The sequence below is a fragment of the Aythya fuligula genome, chromosome 10 (assembly GCF_009819795.1).
Source record: "Aythya fuligula isolate bAytFul2 chromosome 10, bAytFul2.pri, whole genome shotgun sequence".
NCBI lineage: Eukaryota > Metazoa > Chordata > Aves > Anseriformes > Anatidae > Aythya > Aythya fuligula.
Genome location: NC_045568.1, coordinates 1,268,992 through 1,288,870, shown reverse-complemented (window position 1 = coordinate 1,288,870; position 19,879 = coordinate 1,268,992). Strand labels below are relative to the sequence as shown.

Here is a 19,879-nt window from a genome sequence, read left to right as displayed (position 1 = left end):
TGAATCCATAGCACCTTTCTAACTGTGCAATTGATCAGCACTTTTTTTTTTTCCCACAAAACTACTGCAAACAATATATTTTGAGTTATATAAACAGTTATCTCTTCATATATACCTTCCAGTTCAAAATTAGACAAAGGAGTATTCAGTCCTCTTGATCCCATCTTCAGTGAAGAAAATAGGAAGATAATTAATTTTATGCTCCTATATATAAGGAGTTACTTTGTTGACCTGACATTAATTTTCTCTGTCAGAAAAAGGGGAACAGCAGACCAAGCTGTTATATTTATTCATTTTCAGTGATATAGAAATACAGGCAGAAATATGTCTTCTTGCTAACTTAGTACCTTTCTTCCAACATTTAGTTAACTCCAATATCATGTACATTGACTAGTCAACTAGGCTACTGAATCAGGCTTGGCATCTATAGTCTTTAATAAACTATACCTAAAGTTTTAGTATATAGAATTTGTGTTCACTGAAGAGCTGATCATACATTTTCTAATCATTAGGAGATTTCATCCCTATTTTGAGAATAGATTGGAACCATACTATTTCAGAGAATGATTCCTAAAATGCTGGTCCTACCCTACCCCACTGGAAAATCACGTATTCTTGTTGACAAATGGTCAAAAGCTGCTAACACAAAGGAGATGAAGGTGTTTATAGCAGTTGATACCTTGTGAATGCACCCTTTCTTTATGGAACAGAACATGATTGGTGAATAGATTGAATACTTCCCTACTCTTGTTTTTAGAACAATTTCTGGCTTTGATAAAAATTGAAACAATGTCCAAATTTTTATAATTGTGCTCACCTTGATTTTGGAAATGTCATTTTATTTTTATTATAAAACTAAAACTGAAATATTTTATTGATTTTTGGTATTGTCTCTAGTGTGCATCTCTTGATGGCAGATGTGCTATAAGTTGTGATGATGAAGTAAGTATTTAACAGAACTTTATTTTCCATTTATATATCTGTTGTAGTAGAACATGAAGTTGATTATAATGTACACTGTGATGTTCAAGCAAAATTAATCTCCTGGCATAATTAGGAATCACCTTCCAAATATAATGCAATTTATATTAGACATTTTATGACTACTTACAAACATCCATTTATTTATGAGGTTGACAGTGATATCTCAAATATGCATTGGAGGAAATTTTGTTTTATTAATCCAGTTTTGGAAGTCACATGAAACTATTCTAAAGCATTTATTTTCTACTTCTTAATTGTCCACCTGAGGTAGAAACTAGCCTCTGATGTTCACACAAATATTAAATAAATTATTACCAGTATAATATAAATGCAGAATTGAATCTATGCAGTAGTAATACATGAATAGCACTTCAGAAATAGAAAAGAAATAACATCAGTCAGTAGTTCTTAGTGATCTCACCAAAATAACTTTTTACGTAATATTTAATTTGGTAGATAAAAATAATATTTTTAGTGTCTTATGCATAGGCTTTTGCAAACCATTTAATATCATACCATATGATATTTTGTTCAAGCAACCAATGTGTCACAGGTTGAGTGAATTAAAAAATGGTTAACAAAGTACTGTCTGTACTGATACATGGGAAGGAATCAAATATGCAAGATTCTAGCAAATCAGAGTTGGGTTTTAGATATTGTTTCAGGTATAGTTCTTATCAGTAATTTGGAAGAAAACATAAACCAGTTATTGATAACAACATTGCATGATCTCCAAACTGAACGAATTGTGTGAGGAAATCTGGGTCACCTGATAACTGTGCTTGAACAAACTGCCTGCATTAAGGTATCATGAAATATAAATTCATACAACTGGAAACAAAAACTTCAGGCTGTATTCACATAGTTCAAGGGCACTATCCTGAAAAATAGTAATTCTAGCAATATTCAAGAACCATGGCAAAAAATCAGATGAATAGGAAATTCTCTTTTCACACAGTGATCCGAAAGAACTGTTGCAAAACATACATTAAAAGGCAAGAATCTGCTTGCCTCTGTAATTCATGCCAATGTAATGTTTTTGTGATCTATTTAAAAAGTAGAATACCATTGTTTAATATAATTATAAAGTTTTCATACAGTTTTATTCTGTTTTTATACATCTCAGTTGTTTTCAGAGAAGCTGCTATCTGTATCGCCAGAAGTGAGCAGTCAGTGTGTTCTTAGCTTTTGCTGCCATTTACACCCTTTACAACAAAGTGATAAAAAGTATTTGTACAGCAAACTGAAAACTGTTTCCCCCCACCACTGAAAACTCTGGTATTTAAACAACCCCTCTTCATCTCTTCTGAAGATCTTCAAGTTCTCACAAATTCCTGTCTATTCTTTTTATAGTAGAAACCAACATACATTATTTGTCGTATTCCATAAGTCTTAATTTTCTCTGTCTCTCTGTTGTCTTTTCTTATCTGTGTTCTAGTCTGGATGTAAAGATCTATTCCTGACTGTTTCAGCATTTGAATTAGGCACGCCTTTCTTTTCTCAGAGGTGCTGCATGTCCTGTATTAATGTATTTCCAACGAAATCCCTACATTTTCCACCACCTGGACCACTGTTCTGACTGTATTCCTACCTGTTCAGTAGTTGATTCATTTGGAGTAGCCCAAAATTCATTCAGGGCTGTTCAGCACATTAAAATAATAATAATAATAACAATACTAAAAGTAGTTACATAAAGTACTTTGTGATATTTCCTGTAATGAAAATTGAGCTGGGTTGGGCTTTCTGGAGAACATGTAATTCAAAATCCAAATAACTATGGTCAAAAAAGTTCACAAATCTATTTGAGAATTCTTTCTAACATCAATTTTTATTACATTGTATATGTTGTTCTTTAAGGCAAACAATGTTATTTTATTTTTTGGATTACTTTTGTATAAAATTATAAAAAGTTTTAAAGATACATCATCCATCTTAGCAATCACACTTCTAGTATTCTACTTCATAACCCCATATACAGAGACATTGAAGTGTGTTTTATTGAAAAATGAATCCAGTATGCACATGCAGTGATATATATATATTATTTTATTTTTTTAAATATGTCCGTTCAGTATGAATCTCAGATCACAAAAACCATTCCAGAGACAAAGACAAAACTTCAGACATCAGCAATTATAAGAGTAGAGCATTAACTTCTTCAGCAGAAGAAGATAATCTGAAGGACAGAGATAGTAATAAATAATGGAAAACTTGCAGTAAGCTCTAACACAGAATTGTGATGATCATGCCGTCTTTGGCCATGAAATGGACCTTATGAGTCTTTAGCATTTCTAGTTGTAAAGACTTACAGACTTCTCCATTTGCAGCTTGTATTATTTTAACCAAGTAAAGTAAACTTATAATTATTAAGTAATTATTAATAAACTATTTAAAAATATATATATATAAAAAAAACAAACAGATTCCTCCCAGGTGTATGTGTGTGAAAATACCTATTTAGCCTCAATTTCAGGCTGTCATTTGCATTAACAATGATTTTAAGGAGATCTCATAATATTTATTATCCCATTCTCCTAAAAGTGATCATGCATCCATTGACAAACCAGGTCTGTGGAACTTTTAATTAGCTAAAGTTTCCTGAATTTGTTATATTATAACTTGCTACAGATTTAAGGTGCATACTTTACCTTGAGTTGTTTCCATCACCTTTAGATATCAGTAGGTTTCCAGTCATAGCCAACGAGTTTGAGAAGTATAGCTGCACATAGTCTGCACAGAGTGCTGTGTAAAATCTCATTTAGCACACTTTTAGGATTAAAAGCTGAGCGGAGATTACTTCCTTTGTTTGAGATAGCCTTTGTGACAAAATAGTTAACAGTACGCAATTTCTTCTGTAAAGGAGTCTCCTGGCTGCAACGTGTTCAACTGCTTCATCCAGACAAGAATTGTTGATATTTTATCATTGCTGCAAAGATGCTTATGATCTGTCCATGGGAAGAACTGAGTATACAATGATAAGGATAAGGAACTTCTTTTTATGTTACATTCATAGGCAAAGAAAATGCTGCTCAAGGGCTTTTCAGTTATTTTCAATTGACATCAGCAGGAGGACAGGAGGATCAACACAGGGAGTTGTATGAACCTTGATAATTTGAACCTTGATAATTTAGAGGTTCCAAGCTTTTTTTTTTTTTTTTTTTTTTTTTTTTATACGCTATCTGTTAATAGGACTCAGTCAAATATTACAGGTCCCCAATAATATTCCACAGCTGTCTTTTCTCAACAGTAAGAAAATATATAATGAACAATTACCATACAATTAAAGCACTTAAAAATATTAAGAAATGAAACTAATGGAAATAGGGTCTCACAGTAGTCATGCAAAGAATTAGTTGAGGAATTTGATTCTGAAATGCAGTTGCATGACAGATTTTCAATTCCTCAGAAGTATTTTTTTTCTTTCTTTTTTCTTGTTTTTGTAGTCTCACATTTTATTCTATTTTATTTTATTTTAGGCTTTTTGGTTTCTTAACCCTTATAACATTCCATTACTGTTGTTATATATTGGAACTGTGACAAATACGTAGAGGACTTGAACTTCATCAAAGTTACTGTACTCCAAATGTGTTCTCAGACCTCAGTCAACATTCTTGGAGTGTTTATTCTGGACTTCATGCCTGCTCTGTTTTACAAGCTCAGGGACTCTCCACCTACAGAATGTTCCCCTTGAAATCTGGAGTTCATTGAATGTGAACCTTTGGGCAAACCTGTATGTAGTTCACTTCCAACACCTGTGGACAATTGTGAATTAAACCTTTTTCATACAGTTGTAGTCTATGCAAATATTATTATCCCATATGTTAATTTTGCATTTGTCATTTTCTATTTGAGATTTGCTGATGTAGTGGACAAATAAATGCACCCCACTGTCCTTTTCAAATGCTAAATTTCATTTGCAAAATTTTCCTTTGGTGTAGTACCGAATAGTGAAAATTAGTTATCTTGCTGGCTGATAGGTGAATAAGTGGTCCTGAATGAACATTTCCCCATTGTTAAATGTTTCTAAAATGGATAGAAATAGAAACCTAGTTATCTTCAAACATCTCTAACAAGATGCAGATTCCACTTAGTGCCTGTCTCTGATAGCAATTAGCTATCATTAGCATCATTTAAAATTTTGAACAGTACTAATAAATGACTATGCCTTAGAGATTTGACCCATGTGGATACGTACTGTTGAGTCACAGCAGTGTTTACCCAACTGTATGTAATCCATAAATTACAAAATTAAGCCTACACTGTCTCAATGTACCCAATGTAACTACTCTTAATTATTTTCTATGCTGTGGAGAAATATGTTTTTCTAATGTACTGTCTTTAGATTAATCTTTCATGCATGAAGACTTTAAATAAGTGTCCTCAAAAGAGCTCTTTGTTGGCTTAGCTCTTCTCTTAATAAAGTTTATGGGAGGTTTATGATAGACTTTGGGGATAGTAGTGTTCTGGAGTTACAGTCCAACTTCTGAAATTCCACTCTTCACACACCATTGAGGTTAAGTAGCTGCCTCTTCTGAATGCATTAGCTCTACTCGGTTGCTTGCCAGAATCATCAGCTTGTCATGTTGCATTTGACAGTTTCTGGCTTTCTAGAAGATCAAAGTTTGGAAATATTGAGTTGTTTCAACTTCCTTTTTGATGTGTTTTCTGCCACTAGCGGTGTCTGGAGCTTAGTTCCCCTATTAGAAAGAATAGCCTGCACTTGCATCAGAGAATTACAGTCATTTCAAACTTTTGCCTGGTTTGGGTTTCTTTGTATTTTCAAAACTAAATTTCATGCCAGCATTTCTGCCAATCCCTCTTCTGCAGTTCCACAGAACAATAATGTATGGCCAGAGTGAGAATCAAACTCATCTAGGAATCTCTTGAAAAATCAGGCTACATTTTCACAACACCCTGTGCAACTGCTACTGCAGAATCAGCCCTACTTCCTTTATAAAACTGCAGAGGGATTTTGCTGGAGGTGTACAGGGTGTCACTAAAAATTCAGGGAACAATGTTAAAATGTTTGCTGATTTAGACTAATGATAGAAAAATGTTAAGGATGTAATGCTGAGGTAGGTATTTGGCAATAATGAAGAGAAACTGAGTTATATCAAGGTTTGAGTTGAACCTTATGTTTAAACTCTGAAGCACAGTAATTAAAACTTTGCCTGTAGCAAGTAATTCACTTAAGGTTACAATAGTGCATGCATGTATGGAGGGAAGCACTGATTTGAGTTTACCTAGTTTTATGCAATTTATAACTCCGACCTATGAAAAGCTAACAGTCCTATCTCTGAATCCAGTTCCCAATTAAAAACACAATTTGAAAAGCTTTTAGGAGACCTGTGGGGCCTCTTTTACAGAAGTTTCTGTTCCCCTCCCCCAATGACCAAATTAAAAAATACTACCTGGTCCCCTGTTGGTCCTCTAGGCTGACACTGTTTTCATTAATACATCATTAGGGCAATGACATTGTGCTGATGTTTTTCTCCAAACACAGGATAAGCCATCAGGAGCAACAAAGTTCTATGTCTTTGCAAACCGTGTTACAAGGAAATACTTCAAAGAATGAATTAAACAAAACAAACACTGATCCTGTTCTTTTAATGTTTGTTATAATTATTTTATATCTTTTATTTCTATATACATCTTTGTTTTGTTTTGCATGAACTAACTGTATAAAAACTAAATCAGGTAACATCCCATGAGTTGAGACTACATCCACTTAGAAGTTACGTAAACCATTAAAAGAACCTGAAAGAAAGTTTTATCTATGTAGAAGTCATTTGGAAGTAAACTAAGTTATTGCTGTATCCTAAAACCAGGAATCTGAATTGTATTTTTAATTATTTTTTCAGTCTATCAGTTGCTACCTAATAGATAACAATGGATTTATTTTAGTGTCTGAAGACTATAGGCAGGTAAGTGAAAGATTTTTATTCAGTTACTGCTATTACTGATTTATCTTATTTATTTATTTAAAATAGGCAGCTGTCTTAAACTGTTAAGTAATTAGTAGCATGAAGTTAAAAACTTCCTTCAATAAATAATGTGAGCTGCCTCTCACAGGAGCTCAGTTTCTTTCTCCCAGTGGTGTAGAGTCATGAACCCATAACTGTTCTCTGAAAGGGCTTGTTTGCTGAAGAACTGTCTATCTTCCATGATACATTTTTACCCCAAGAAGGAAGATTCACTCTGGCATTTTTGCCACCTGTGAAGGGTGGGGAGGAAGGGAGAAGGCTGGGCATGCAGAGCTCTTACATTCGAACTTCAGATAATGAAATTTTACACAGGTGTTTGCTGAAGAGTTTGTTTTCTGAAGTGTATTACAGCCACTGAAGGACTAAAATTCAGCAATCAGCACCACAATAGAGAGGATAAGGATCATGATTAATGGGGAGATCATTTAAAACATTAATTTGCTTTGCATTCATGGAAACTAACTGAACAATTATGTATAATTCTTCATTTCTGCAAACCTTATCAAGAACCCACCACTATCCCCTCATAAACATTTGCCTGAGAATTGATGGGATGCTGCCTCAGTTATGACAGAGTTGTCTGAAATTGAATTTCTTGTCTGTGTTGGGACTGTGCATAGGAGTTATCCGTACTCTTACTCAGCCCTTAGGAGAATTACATTTGTTATGACTAGTCTGGTTACTGGGAAACAGCTATCAGAAAGCGCTCTGGGTGACTTAGAAGAGTGACTGGAGAGTGTTTTTTTTTTTTTTTTAAAAAAAAAAAAGCACTATAAGTGGATGGCAAAAAAGAAGCCAAACTGAACATTTCACTTTTAGATTAAAAGCTTGAATTATTGCAGCCTTAAATATGAAACTTCTTAAAGAAAAAAGATACAGATGTTTCTTTATTTCATTGCTCAAAAGAAATTGGATAATCTTTCCCCACAATCCCTTTGTCCCTTGCTCCACTTTGATTGAGTCTGCTAGCAACTAATAAGCAAGGAAAATGTATTTTTTCTAAAAACCATTATCCTTCCAATCCAGTTCTGGAGCATTAGCTGCTAAACAGATACCGTACTGAGTTGTGAAGTAGTCATTCTTCACAATATGCTGTCTTATATTCAAAACTGAAGGCTGAAATTTATTCATAGAATCATAGAAAATCCCAAGTTGGAAGGGACCCATAAGGATCATCAAGTCCGACTCCTGGCACTGCACAGATCTGCCCAAAAGTTTAGACCATGTGACTAAGTGCACAGTCCAATCGCTTCTTAAATTCAGACAGGCTCGGTGCAGTGACTATGTCCCTGGGGAGCCTGTTCCAGTGTGCAACCACCCTCTCGGTGAAGAACCTCTTCCTGATGTCCAGCCTAAACTTCCTCAGCTTAACACCCTTCCTGTGGGTCTTATCACTGGTGTTTACAGAGAATAGGTCACCTGCCTCTCCACTCCCCCTCGCAAGGAAGTTGTAGACAGCAATGAGGTCCCCCCTCAGCCTCCTCTTCTCCAGGCTGAACAGATCCAGTGGTCTCAGCTGCTCCTCATACATCTTCCCCTCCAGGCCCTTCGCCATCTTCGTCACCCTCCTCTGGACATTCTCCAACAGTTTAATGTCCCAGAACTGCACACAGTACTCGAGGTGAGGCCAGACCAGCGCAGAGCACAGTGGGACAATCACCTCCCTCGACGGACTAGCGATGCCGTGCTTGATGCACCCCAGGACACGGTTGGCCTTCCTGGCTGCCAGGGCACACTGCTGGCTCATATTCAACTTGCTGTCAACCACAACCCACATATCCCTCTCTGCGGGGCTGCTCTCCAGCATCTCATCACCCAGTCTGTACGTAAAGCCAGAGTTGCCCCGTCCCAGGTGCAGGACCCAGTACTTGCTTTTGTTAAACTTCATGTGGTTGGTGATCGCCCAGCTCTCCAATCTGTCCAGATCTCTCTGCAAGGCCTTTCCACCCTCAGCTGAGTCCACAACTCCTTCAAGTTTGGTGTCGTCAGCAAATTTGCTCAGAACTCCTTCTAGTCCTACATCCAAATCATTTATAAAAACATTGAAGAGGACTGGCCCTAAAATGGAGCCTTGAGGGACCCCACTAGTGACATTCCACCAACCAGATGTGGCCCCATCAACCACAACCCTTTGAGCCCTGCCTATCAGCCAATTGCTCACCCATCGTATGATGTTTTTGTTAAGTTGTATGCTGGACATTTTGTCCAGTAGGATCCTATGGGAAACCGTGTCAAAAGCCTTGCTGAAGTCCAGAAAGATCACATGAGCTGGTTTCCCTTGATCGACTAGATGGGTGATCTTATCATAAAAGGAAATCAAATTTGTTAGGCAGGACATACCCCTCATGAACCCATGTTGGCTGGGACCAATGACTGCATTGTCCCCTTGTCCCCCAGGTGCGCTTCAGTAACTTCAAGGATCATCTTCTCCATAATTTTACCAGGCACTGACGTGAGACTGACAGGCCTGTAATTGCTAGGGTCTTCTTTCTTACCCTTCTTGAAAACTGGCACATTCGCCATCTTCCAGTCTACTGGGACCTCTCCAGATTCCCAAGATCATTGAAAAATAATTGAGAGAGGTCCCGTGATGACATCAGCCAGCTCTTTAAGCACCCTGGGATGGATCCTATCCGGACCTATGGACTTGTATGGATCCAGATGGAGCAGCAAATCCCGCACACGTTCAGGTTTGGTTCGGAGTTTGTCGTTCCCACCGTCATGGTCCTACAGCTCAGGGCACCCAGGGTCCTGAAGCCCATCATCAGTGTTGAAGACAGAGGCAAAGAAGGCATTATTGTCTCCACTTTGCCTATGTCATTGTCTGTGAGGAGACCTTCCCCATCAAGTAGTGGACCTATGTTTTCTTTGGTTCTCCTTTTTCTGTTCACATATCTTAAAAAAAACCCACGTTTTTATTGTCTCTCACAGACATGGACAGCTTGAATTTTAGCTGGGCTTTGGCCCCACAAGTTTTCTCCCTACAAACACAAACAGCATCCCTGTATTCCTTCCTCGTCACCTGACCCTCCTTCCAGCAGCCGTATACTTTTGTTTTTCACCTAAGCTCCAGTAGAAGATCCCTGGTCAGCCAGGCTGGCCTTCTGCCCCACCTGCCTGACTTCCAATATTTTGGAATCGTCAAAAAGCTTGTGCTTTTAGGAGGCAGTGCTTAAAGACTGACCAGCACTGATGGATGCCAATGCCTTCAAAAGCAGCTTCCCAGGGAACCTTGCTGACTAGTTCCCTGAGCAACCTGAGCTCTCCCCATATCCAGGGCTGAAGTTTTGGTGGTAGTTTTCCTTCTGTCACCATAAATTCTAAACTCAACCACTTCATGGTCACTATGATCAAGACAGCCGCCAACTGCCACGTCTCCCACAAGACCCACAAGACCCTCTCTGTTCTCCAGCAACAGATCAAGGAGGGCACCTTTCCTAGTTGGCTCCCTTAGCACCTGTGCCAAGAAGTTATCATCTAGGTGCTTTATGAACCTCCCGGACTTGCTCGTGTCAGCCATGTGGTGATCCCAGTTGACGTTTGGCAAGTTGAAATCCCCCATAAGGACAAGGGGAGTTGACCTCGAGACATCTCTTAGTTCTGCAAAGAATAATTCATCGGTGGTGTCGTCCTGGCCGGGTGGTCTGTAATAGACTCCCACTATGACATCCCCTCTATTTGTTCGTCTCTTAATCCTTACCTGAAGTTCCACGCAGTCCAGCCCATGCTTCACATACATCACCACCCCGCCACCTCGCCTACCCTGCCTGTCCCTCCTGAAGAGCCTGTAACCATCTATTGCAGCACACCAGCCACAGGACTCATCCCACTAGGTTTCACTTATGCCGATGATGTTGTAGCTGTGAGACTGGGCCAAGACTTCTAGCTCATCCATTTTATTCCTCATACTGTGTGTGTTTGTGTAGAAGCACTTCAAATGCACTTCCCTACACACAGCACCTTGTGGAGCCGACCGAAGGACCTCACCGGCACACAGTCCCTCTGATTCTAGCACACCATCACTTAGCTCATCACTGGCATGTCTGTTTTTTTTTTTCTTTCCCCCTTCAACTCTAATTTAAAGCCCTATCTATCAGCCCTGCCAACTACTGAGCCAAAATCCTTACCCCTCTCTGAGAGAAGCGCATCCCATCTGGTGACAGCAGGCCTGGTGTCACGTAGACATTCCCGTGATCGAAGAACACAAGTTTCTGCTGGTTGCACTAGTCCGAAAGCCACATGTTAATGTGGTGAGACCGCTTGTCAGCATTGATCCCCCCTATCAGAAGGACAGAGGCAAACACAACCTGTGCCCCTGTTCCTTTAAGTAGTCACCCCAAAGCCCTAAATTCCCTTTTGATCGCTCTCGGACTTCTCATTGCTACTTCCTCATTACCAGTCTGAAAGTCCAGTAGCAGGTATTATTTTGTTTTACATGTATTGCTTCCACCCTTTAAAATGTCAAGCATGTTATGAATATCATTTGAGGGTGTACCCATAAAATGACATGAACTAAAAATATGGTGTTTTTTAAACATTTACTGCATTATGTTAGAAACATTTTTTCCCCTACAGCTATCAAATATATATTTTCTACTTAGTTGATCATTGACCCAAGAATAACAGTCATTATAAAATAATGATGATACACTGAAAACATTTCGTCTGGTTTGTCCCACTGTTGTTGTGCTTGGTATTTGTGTAATTCATTTGCTAGTTGATAGTTGGCTACAGCCAATAAATACAGTTAGGAAGAGATATTTTCTTTGGTAGATTACCTGATACTAGTTATTACATATTCCTATGAAGAATATATCATGGGCAGATGTTGGACCATAACTCGGCTAGAAATGTGTCAGATATTAAGTTCTTTGGAACAATGTCTATTCCTGCCCGTAACATCAAATATATGTGAGTCTTGCCTATTTGTTTTCTGAGCTAGGAGACAAGCAGCTGTAAATCACTCACTGCTGATGGAAGGTCAGAGAGCAAGTGATAAGATGCTGTTTTTACAAGAACCCCAAGCAAAACCTATGGACTCTTGCTCCTTTGTCACTGTATCCTAAAGTACATATACAAGGAGAAACCTTCCTACCATTTAATGGAATAAGAAACAGGTGTTCTTTCCTGAATGTGCTTCAGCACTGTTTTTCTTTGGACGTGCCAGAAGTGACCTGAACCACTCTAAGAATCTTGTCCTGCGGCAGTGTAATTCTTCATCTGAGTTATCACCAAATCCAAATATATTAAAAATTACAATTATCTGGGTGTTACTGCTTTGAAGAGAACTAGGATTTACAGATGGATCTTTTGTGGGGAGAACTGTCACGGAAATGTCTTTATAAGACTGAAGCACAACTTAAAAAATCAAGTTTATTACTATCTAAGGTTATATTAGTCATTTATGGTTTGGGCTTTTTGACATTAACTGACTGCCTGTCTCATAGTTAGGATAATCTTTCTTCATCAGTCAGCTAGGGCTACTGAAGCTAGTATTTTTAGTCATGTAAACCACAAATGTTCTTCTTGTTTCTAGGAGACTTTGCACACACATATGTTTTGGAAAATATGCCAAGTTTCCCAAGTGTTTTTGGTTCTTCTCGTTGTTTTGTTTTGGGTTTGTTTGTTTTAAAGAAGAAAAAAAAAAGTTAATACTTCTTTTTTTTGGTAGAGGAATGCCATTTTTGGCTAGGGATGTAACTTCTCTGCCTGCAAACTCCCAGGTGCATACTTGAGGTCAAGTAAGTTCCTTGTAATGGAATTGGGGTTTAGTTCATACAAAACCTATGGAATCCATGCAATTTAAGTGTGGTGCCCTTTACCCTCATAAATTGTGTTTTTTGTTTGTTTGTTTGTTTTTTCCCTTTAAACACTGCAGAGAACATACTCAATCCTTCTGGGAGTTGAGGTCCTAAGATTTAAAAAAAAGTCTTTCCAAACAAGAGAGAATGCCGTACATGCAAGATTTTTGAATACCATATGAATGGCTGCAGAAAACGGAGTCAATTCCGTATTACATATCAAATTCATAACATGAATGTTTGTTTTCTCAACAGAGATTTATTTTTATTCATCCACATTTACTTAACAAGGACGAAATGGGTAATTCATCAGGTTGAGTGGTTTTAAGTACAAAATGATTCTGAATGCAGTTAAAATTTATAGGATTGCTGAAAAGTACTATTCCAGCTCCTTAAACAGGTCATGCAGGAATTATAAACAATGCTTTTTTATGACTGTTTATGAAATCCTCTCACAACCTGTTTAGATCTTTTTTGAGTAACATTTTAATCACAAGGATTTGTGATCAGATTAGTGTGTTTCCTTTACAAGCTTTAGGTTGGGATGGCTTTTATTTCCGATATTAGATGTTATATAATGTCCCTCAATCTATTGTATAAGCTCTCACATCTGCTCAGGAGTAATAATAGAACCCGTGTAACTTGCCATGACTATGAAGTCCTCTTCAGTTTTTATGCAGCAATAGTCCTGAAAACCTATCTATGTAGCTGTCAAAACCACTCTTGTCAGATCCCAGAATATGCCAGTTCAAATTGCATTCAGTGTTGTTTCGCATTTATCTACACTTCCAGTAATTTTTTGTATTTTTCCCTTGCAGACTGGTAACTTTTTTGGGGAGGTTGAAGGTGCTGTGATGAACAAATTACTAACAATGGGCTCCTTTAAGAGGTAAGAATTAAACTGATGCTCTATCTCTTATAAAATTTTGCAAAAACAAAATTAAACAAAACTGAAGTCATATAAAAGAAGGTCAAGATTGACAGCATAGCTGGATTCTCGTTATGCCTTTTTTTTCTATATCATCTTAGTGTAATTTGGTGCCTTGCATGTTAAGAGTATTGGAGACAGCCTACAGGGAGTTTCTTGTTTATTGGACTGCGATGCTAAAATCATATGCCTCTCCTGTTTCCACTGTGCTCAAGTGGAAGTGGGATTTGACCATATATACTACTGAATGGTTTTAAATGGCTCTAGAGCAAATCACTGATGCAACATTAAACATCTAGAGTCGAAGATTCCTCAAACTGGGCAATGAAAAGTGCCTTACTGTTATAAGAGTGTTCCTACAGTATTTTTCCCTCACACGTTAACTGACCTTTGAACATTGCTGTGGCTATTAATCTGGTGACAATATAATGATAACAATAAAAACTAATGGTGATCTGATGTTGTCCTTTGAAATGAAGTATGAGTCCTGGTGAAGAACATTTCCCTTTAACCTGTAACTCAGCACTGAAGTCTTCGTGGCTTCCACATTGCTAAGAACTGTTCCTTCCCCCTACACTGGAAGTGCAATCCATGTGCATAGTACTTTTCCTTTTTACTTTGTTGTGCATTTCTAGTATAAAAAAATAACACATCACTGTTCCCATCAACCACTGAATTGAGTTATTGCATGTGAGGATGTATACAGAGGCTTTCAAAACAGATGGTTGTGTGCTTCCTTGGTAAACCAGCTCTGTTAAAGGCAGAAAGCTTTCTATGTGCATTAAAGGAAAAAAGCTTTTCCTCTGCACATTATAGCTGAATACCATTCCCAGTAAATGACTGATCTGAAATGGTAAGATCTAGCACTCGCTGAATCATCCCAAATCCTAGTTCTTCGAGGGTGGCAGCTTTTGTGTGTTTAGCATTACATTCTTAACATATGCTGTAAAAGGAAGTGAAGTAATACCTATTTATAGAGTGGGTTCTAGAATGAAAAGATTAGTTTATACATAGGATGAGGCATTTTATTTAATGCAAACCAAAAAAAGTACAGTTAAAATCAAAGGATAATGCTTTACTTCATCCCACTTTGTTTTGTCCTGCCTACCAAGGCATTTCAAACAAAATATCTACTGAACAATTAATGGTAGTAGGTACCACAGTTGAGGAAACAAAGGCTGCATGACTCAAGTATTCCATCTAAACTGTGGTGGGTGCCAACTTGGCATGGATCATTGGCTTATGATTTTTCTGGTCTCGAGCTGTGAGGGAGTTACTGATAAATAAGCCACCAGCTCAGTGCAATGGAGCTGCATACTAAAGAAAAGTAAACACAATAAGCTGATTATTAAAACACAATAAACTGGTCACTGCCAATCAAGTTAACAATGGGAGAGAATCAAAGTGGTGTAATTGCACTAAATGAGCCACCTGCTTTTCCTGCTGTACAGCAGATAGCTCAGTGCAGCAACAAAAAACACTGTTTTTCAGCTGTGGTAGATGAGGCATTTAAAATTAAATTATTCTATCGACATTAAAGAGGAATCTTTGCTTCTCTAGTGAAAAATACTCATACACATTTACCATATTTTTACTATATTTATTATGAGGATTTTTTTTTTTAATCCAAATCTTATTTTTATATGGAATAAGAAAAAAGCAATAAATGGTGACAGAATTTATTACCCATTGATTTCCCCGAGGGCACAATATATATATACATGCATTACCCTTGTAATTTCTGCTCTTACCATGAAGACAAAATCAGAGACCAAGCTCTGATCTTTAGCCATTTATTCTGATTTTCCAGAGCCATCCTTCCTCACAGACCGTTTCTTACATGGCATCTCCCATTCAGCAGTTGAATTAAATAACACTGCGCTGTTAGAACTGGTGTTGGTACTTTGTAATTTGTTTTAGAAGTAGAAGGTTCTACCTTGCCTGATCTTCTCTGCAGAAGAGTTTCCTGACATGCCCAGCAACTGTGGGGATGGGAGCCCTCTCTTCCTTTGGCATCACTGAGTAGCAGTGGAGATATGTGCTACTGCCTCACTGGTTCATGCCTGCTTTCAGGCTCTCTGTCCACAAAAGGAATGAAATAACCCTTTGTGAGTTCTCTCAACTACCACTAATTTGGATGGATATAGAAGGTTTTTTTTTAGGATTGAGCTGGAAGTGTTAAACAAAAGTGTGTTGCTTGCTTCTGACTATATTTCTTTTCAACTTGTAGCAGGATGAAATTAAATTTTAGTGTTAGCTGTTTATTTTTTAAAGTGAACTTAAATAACTTCTTCCCTCCCTAATTTCTTTAAACTCAGTACTTCTTTTGAATACTATGTATGTACATATGTATGTATATTTTCTTAGTTTATGGGTTTTATATTTAGAGGATAAAATGATATCAGTGTCTCCACAGCAACGTGACATGTTCTGTGATTTCATTTAGGAAAATGATGTTTATCTTTATACCCTGAATATTGCATACAATTAAATAGTTAAAATATAATTTAAATTCGTTATTAAATAAAGATGTGCTTTTGGAAAAGTATCTGCTTCACATAACTCAGAAAAAAGATTCTTTATAGTTTCCTCAGCAGTTTGTTTGTGTAAAAACATTGGGGAGAATAAAGATTCTACTGCTCAAAGCATGAAAATCTAAAGAAAAAGTTTAGCATTAAAAAAAAAAATAAAAATCAAGGGCCATCAAAGCAGTGAGATCCCCAACAAAATTAAATTAATAAATCTGTAGTAGAAATTAAATGTATCTTGACTTGAAAACACTTTGATCCTTTCCAGAACAAGGACAACTAATCAGTTCTATAAGGCAAATATGGAAGTAGCATCATTTCATCTTAACAGTTCTATTTCTACTAGGCATCCTCTCGGCATCTGAAGATGAGTCTGTGCTTTGGTGTCTAGTCCTGTTTTCAGGGTACAGTACTTAAATGGTGCACCTCTTAGTTTCAACTTTTCCAGATGCTAAGCTCACTCTAACAAGTTCTTAATGCTTTGAGAGCTCTTCTTGTCTCTTACTTTTTCACCCTCTGCTCCTCTATCTTAACTCACATGCTTCCTAGTGAATAATACATGCTGTCTATGCCCTTACAGCACAGTAAAGTCCAAATCCTTCACCTGTGTTCTCTAAATAGATGCACATAGAGGCAGGCTTTCATCTCCCTGTCTTGATTTGCTTTGTGTGCCAAACCTAACAAGTGTTTTGCCTCTGAGTTATAAGATTATACAAAAATTCAGAACTCTTTGTGAAACTACTTGCAAGGAGCAAAACATTCTTAAAGTCAAAACGTGAAAATGGTAACTGTTTGATCACCGGCAGGTTGCTGATTCCCATTGAGGCAGCACAGCTTCCAAATGAATGATTTTTTTTTTTTTTGTTTAGTTTAGGATACTTTACCTTAATTAAGCATTCATTTATATTAGAATTCTTGAAATTTGGTGAAGGTGTTAAATGGACTCTGTTGTTGGCCAGAGGAGCTGGCCAAGCCACTATCCATCATTTATCAACAGTCCTGGCTATCAGGGGAGGTCCCAATTGACTGGCGGCTAGCAAACGTGACGCCCATCTACAAGAAGGGCCGGAGGGCAGTCCCGGGAAACTACAGGCCTGTCAGTTTGACCTCAGTGCCAGGAAAGCTCATGGAGCAGATCCTCCTGAGAGCCATCATGCAGCACTTGCAGGGCAAGCAGGCGATCAGGCCCAGTCAGCATGGCTTTATGAAAGGCAGGTCATGCCTGACGAACCTGATCTCCTTCTATGACAGAGTGACGCGCTGGGTGGATGAGGGAAAGGCTGTGGATGTGGTCTACCTTGACTTCAGCAAGGCTTTTGACACCGTCTCCCACAGCATTCTCCTCAAGAAACTGGCTGCTCTTGGCTTGGACTGGCGCACGCTTCGTTGGGTTAGAAACTGGCTGGATAGCCAGGCCCAAAGAGTCGTGGTGAATGGAGCCAAGTCCAGTTGGAGGCCAGTCACTAGTGGCGTCCCCCAGGGCTCGGTGCTGGGGCCGGTCCTCTTTAATATCTTCATCGATGATCTGGACGAGGGCATCGAGTGCACCCTCAGTAAGTTCGCAGATGACACCAAGTTAGGTGCGTGTGTCGATCTGCTTGAGGGTAGGAAAGCTCTGCAGGAGGATCTGGATAGGCTGCACCGATGGGCTGAGGTCAACTGCATGAAGTTTAACAAGGCCAAGTGCCGGGTCCTGCACCTGGGGTACAACAACCCCAAGCAGAGCTACAGGCTGGGAGAGGAATGGTTGGAAAGCTGTCAGGCAGAGAAGGACCTGGGAGTGATGGTTGATAGTCGGCTGAATATGAGCCAGCAGTGTGCTCAGGTGGCCAAGAAGGCCAACGGCATCCTGGCTTGTATCAGGAACAGCGTGACCAGCAGGGCTAGGGAGGTGATCGTCCCCCTGTACTCAGCTCTGGTGAGGCCGCACCTCGAGTACTGTGTTCAGTTTTGGGCCCCTCGCTACAAGAAGGACATCGAGGTGCTTGAGCGGGTGCAGAGAAGGGCGACGAAGCTGGTGAGGGGCCTGGAGAACAAGTCTTACGAGGAGCGGCTGAGGGAGCTGGGTTTGTTCAGCCTGGAGAAGAGGAGGCTCAGGGGCGACCTTATTGCTCTCTACAGGTACCTTAAAGGAGGCTGTAGCGAGGTGGGGATTGGTCTGTTCTCCCATGTGCCTTGTGACAGGACGAGGGGGAATGGGCTTAAGTTGAGCCAGGGGTGTTTTAGGTTGGATATTAGGAAGAACTTCTTTACTGAGAGGGTTGCTAGACATTGGAACAGGCTGCCCAGGGAAGTGGTGGAGTCACCATCCCTGGAGGTCTTTAAAAGACATTTAGATGTTGAACTTAGTGATATGGTTTAGTGGACGATTAGTTAGTGTTAGGTCAGAGGTTGGACTCGATGATCTTGAGGTCTCTTCCAACCTAGACAATTCTGTGATTCTGTGATTCTCTGTAAACACCCGCCGGAATGGTGTTAAGCTGAGGCAGAGGAAGTTTAGGCTGGACATCAGGAAGAGAGGGTGGTTGCACACTGGAACAGGCTCCCCAGGGAGATAGTCACTGCACCAAGCCTGTCTGAATTTAAGAAGCGATTGGACTGTGCACTTAGTCACATGGTCTAAACTTTTGGGCAGACCTGTGTGGTGCCAGGAGTTGGACTTGATGATCCTTATGGGTCCCTTACAACTTGGGATATTCTATGATTCTGTGATTCTATAACCTCACTTTGAATATCTCCAATGATAAGGCAACAACATCTTGTCTAGTACAGGTTTACAAGAAGACATTATTCCTAAATGCATGTTACCTGTAGGCAAAAAATTATATATGTCATTGTGCTCTTGTCATCAATAATGCTCAGGACCCAGACAAAGACCCCCATCCTGATGTGTTTTCAGCTCCTATCTTGTCCTTCCAACATCTAAAATTAATGTCTCAAAACTGAGTTTGTGCATAGTGAGAACTTACATCTGTAAATATTACTAGTGATGTTGTGAAATATGTTAGTATTTTTGAAATCTTTTACCCACCTAGGGAGAAACCTAGACATGTGTGCTATGTAGATGAATTGTTGTTCTGTATGCTGCAAATGCATGTTGAGTTGTAGGTTTTGTACACCTTGCGTTTTGCAGCACTTTGGCAGTTAGGAATAACTGAATGTTAAAAGCAAAGATATGCGATGACAAATTTGTTTTCTCAAAGTGCTCTAGTTTATTTTTCATCATTTTCTTGATTTCCTTGGTGAAAGGTATTAGTCTGACAGCTTCTGGATATTGATAATCTGTCAATGAAGGTGGGAGAGCTATGACAGAAACAGCACAGGATTCCATACAACGTCCTACTATCTCCCTGCAAAGACCCTCTCTAAACTTAAGACACTAGTTTACTCTTCACATCATTCAATACTGTCATTCCTCCTCCTCCTTGCAAGAATATGACACAGGCTGAATATCTTTTGTCTGAGTTAATGAATGTCTTTCCACCAGAAGTGAGCTGTAATCTCTGTTAATTTTTACATAGAACACTGAGTAAACAGTACTGTCAAAAATTAGGGCTTCATTTATTGTTTGCATCCTATGTTTTGTTGTTGTTGTTGCTGTTATTTTTTTTTTAGAATTTGTTCTTTTTTAAATGTTTATTCCACAGTAAGAAG

General features: G+C 38.7%; 1 protein-coding gene across 8 annotated transcripts in view; it reads left to right on the top strand.

Moving 5' to 3' along the window:
• The window catches only part of CACNA2D3 (calcium voltage-gated channel auxiliary subunit alpha2delta 3), a 518,406-nt gene that overhangs the window by 465,001 nt on the left and 33,526 nt on the right, over positions 1–19,879 (top strand). For all 8 annotated transcript variants that reach the window (XM_032193911.1, XM_032193905.1, XM_032193903.1 and 5 more), the window contains 3 exons: positions 898–942; positions 6,846–6,908; positions 13,588–13,658. In XM_032193911.1, coding sequence (XP_032049802.1) covers positions 898–942; positions 6,846–6,908; positions 13,588–13,658 — 179 coding nt within the window. The remainder of the gene's footprint in view (positions 1–897; positions 943–6,845; positions 6,909–13,587; positions 13,659–19,879) is intronic.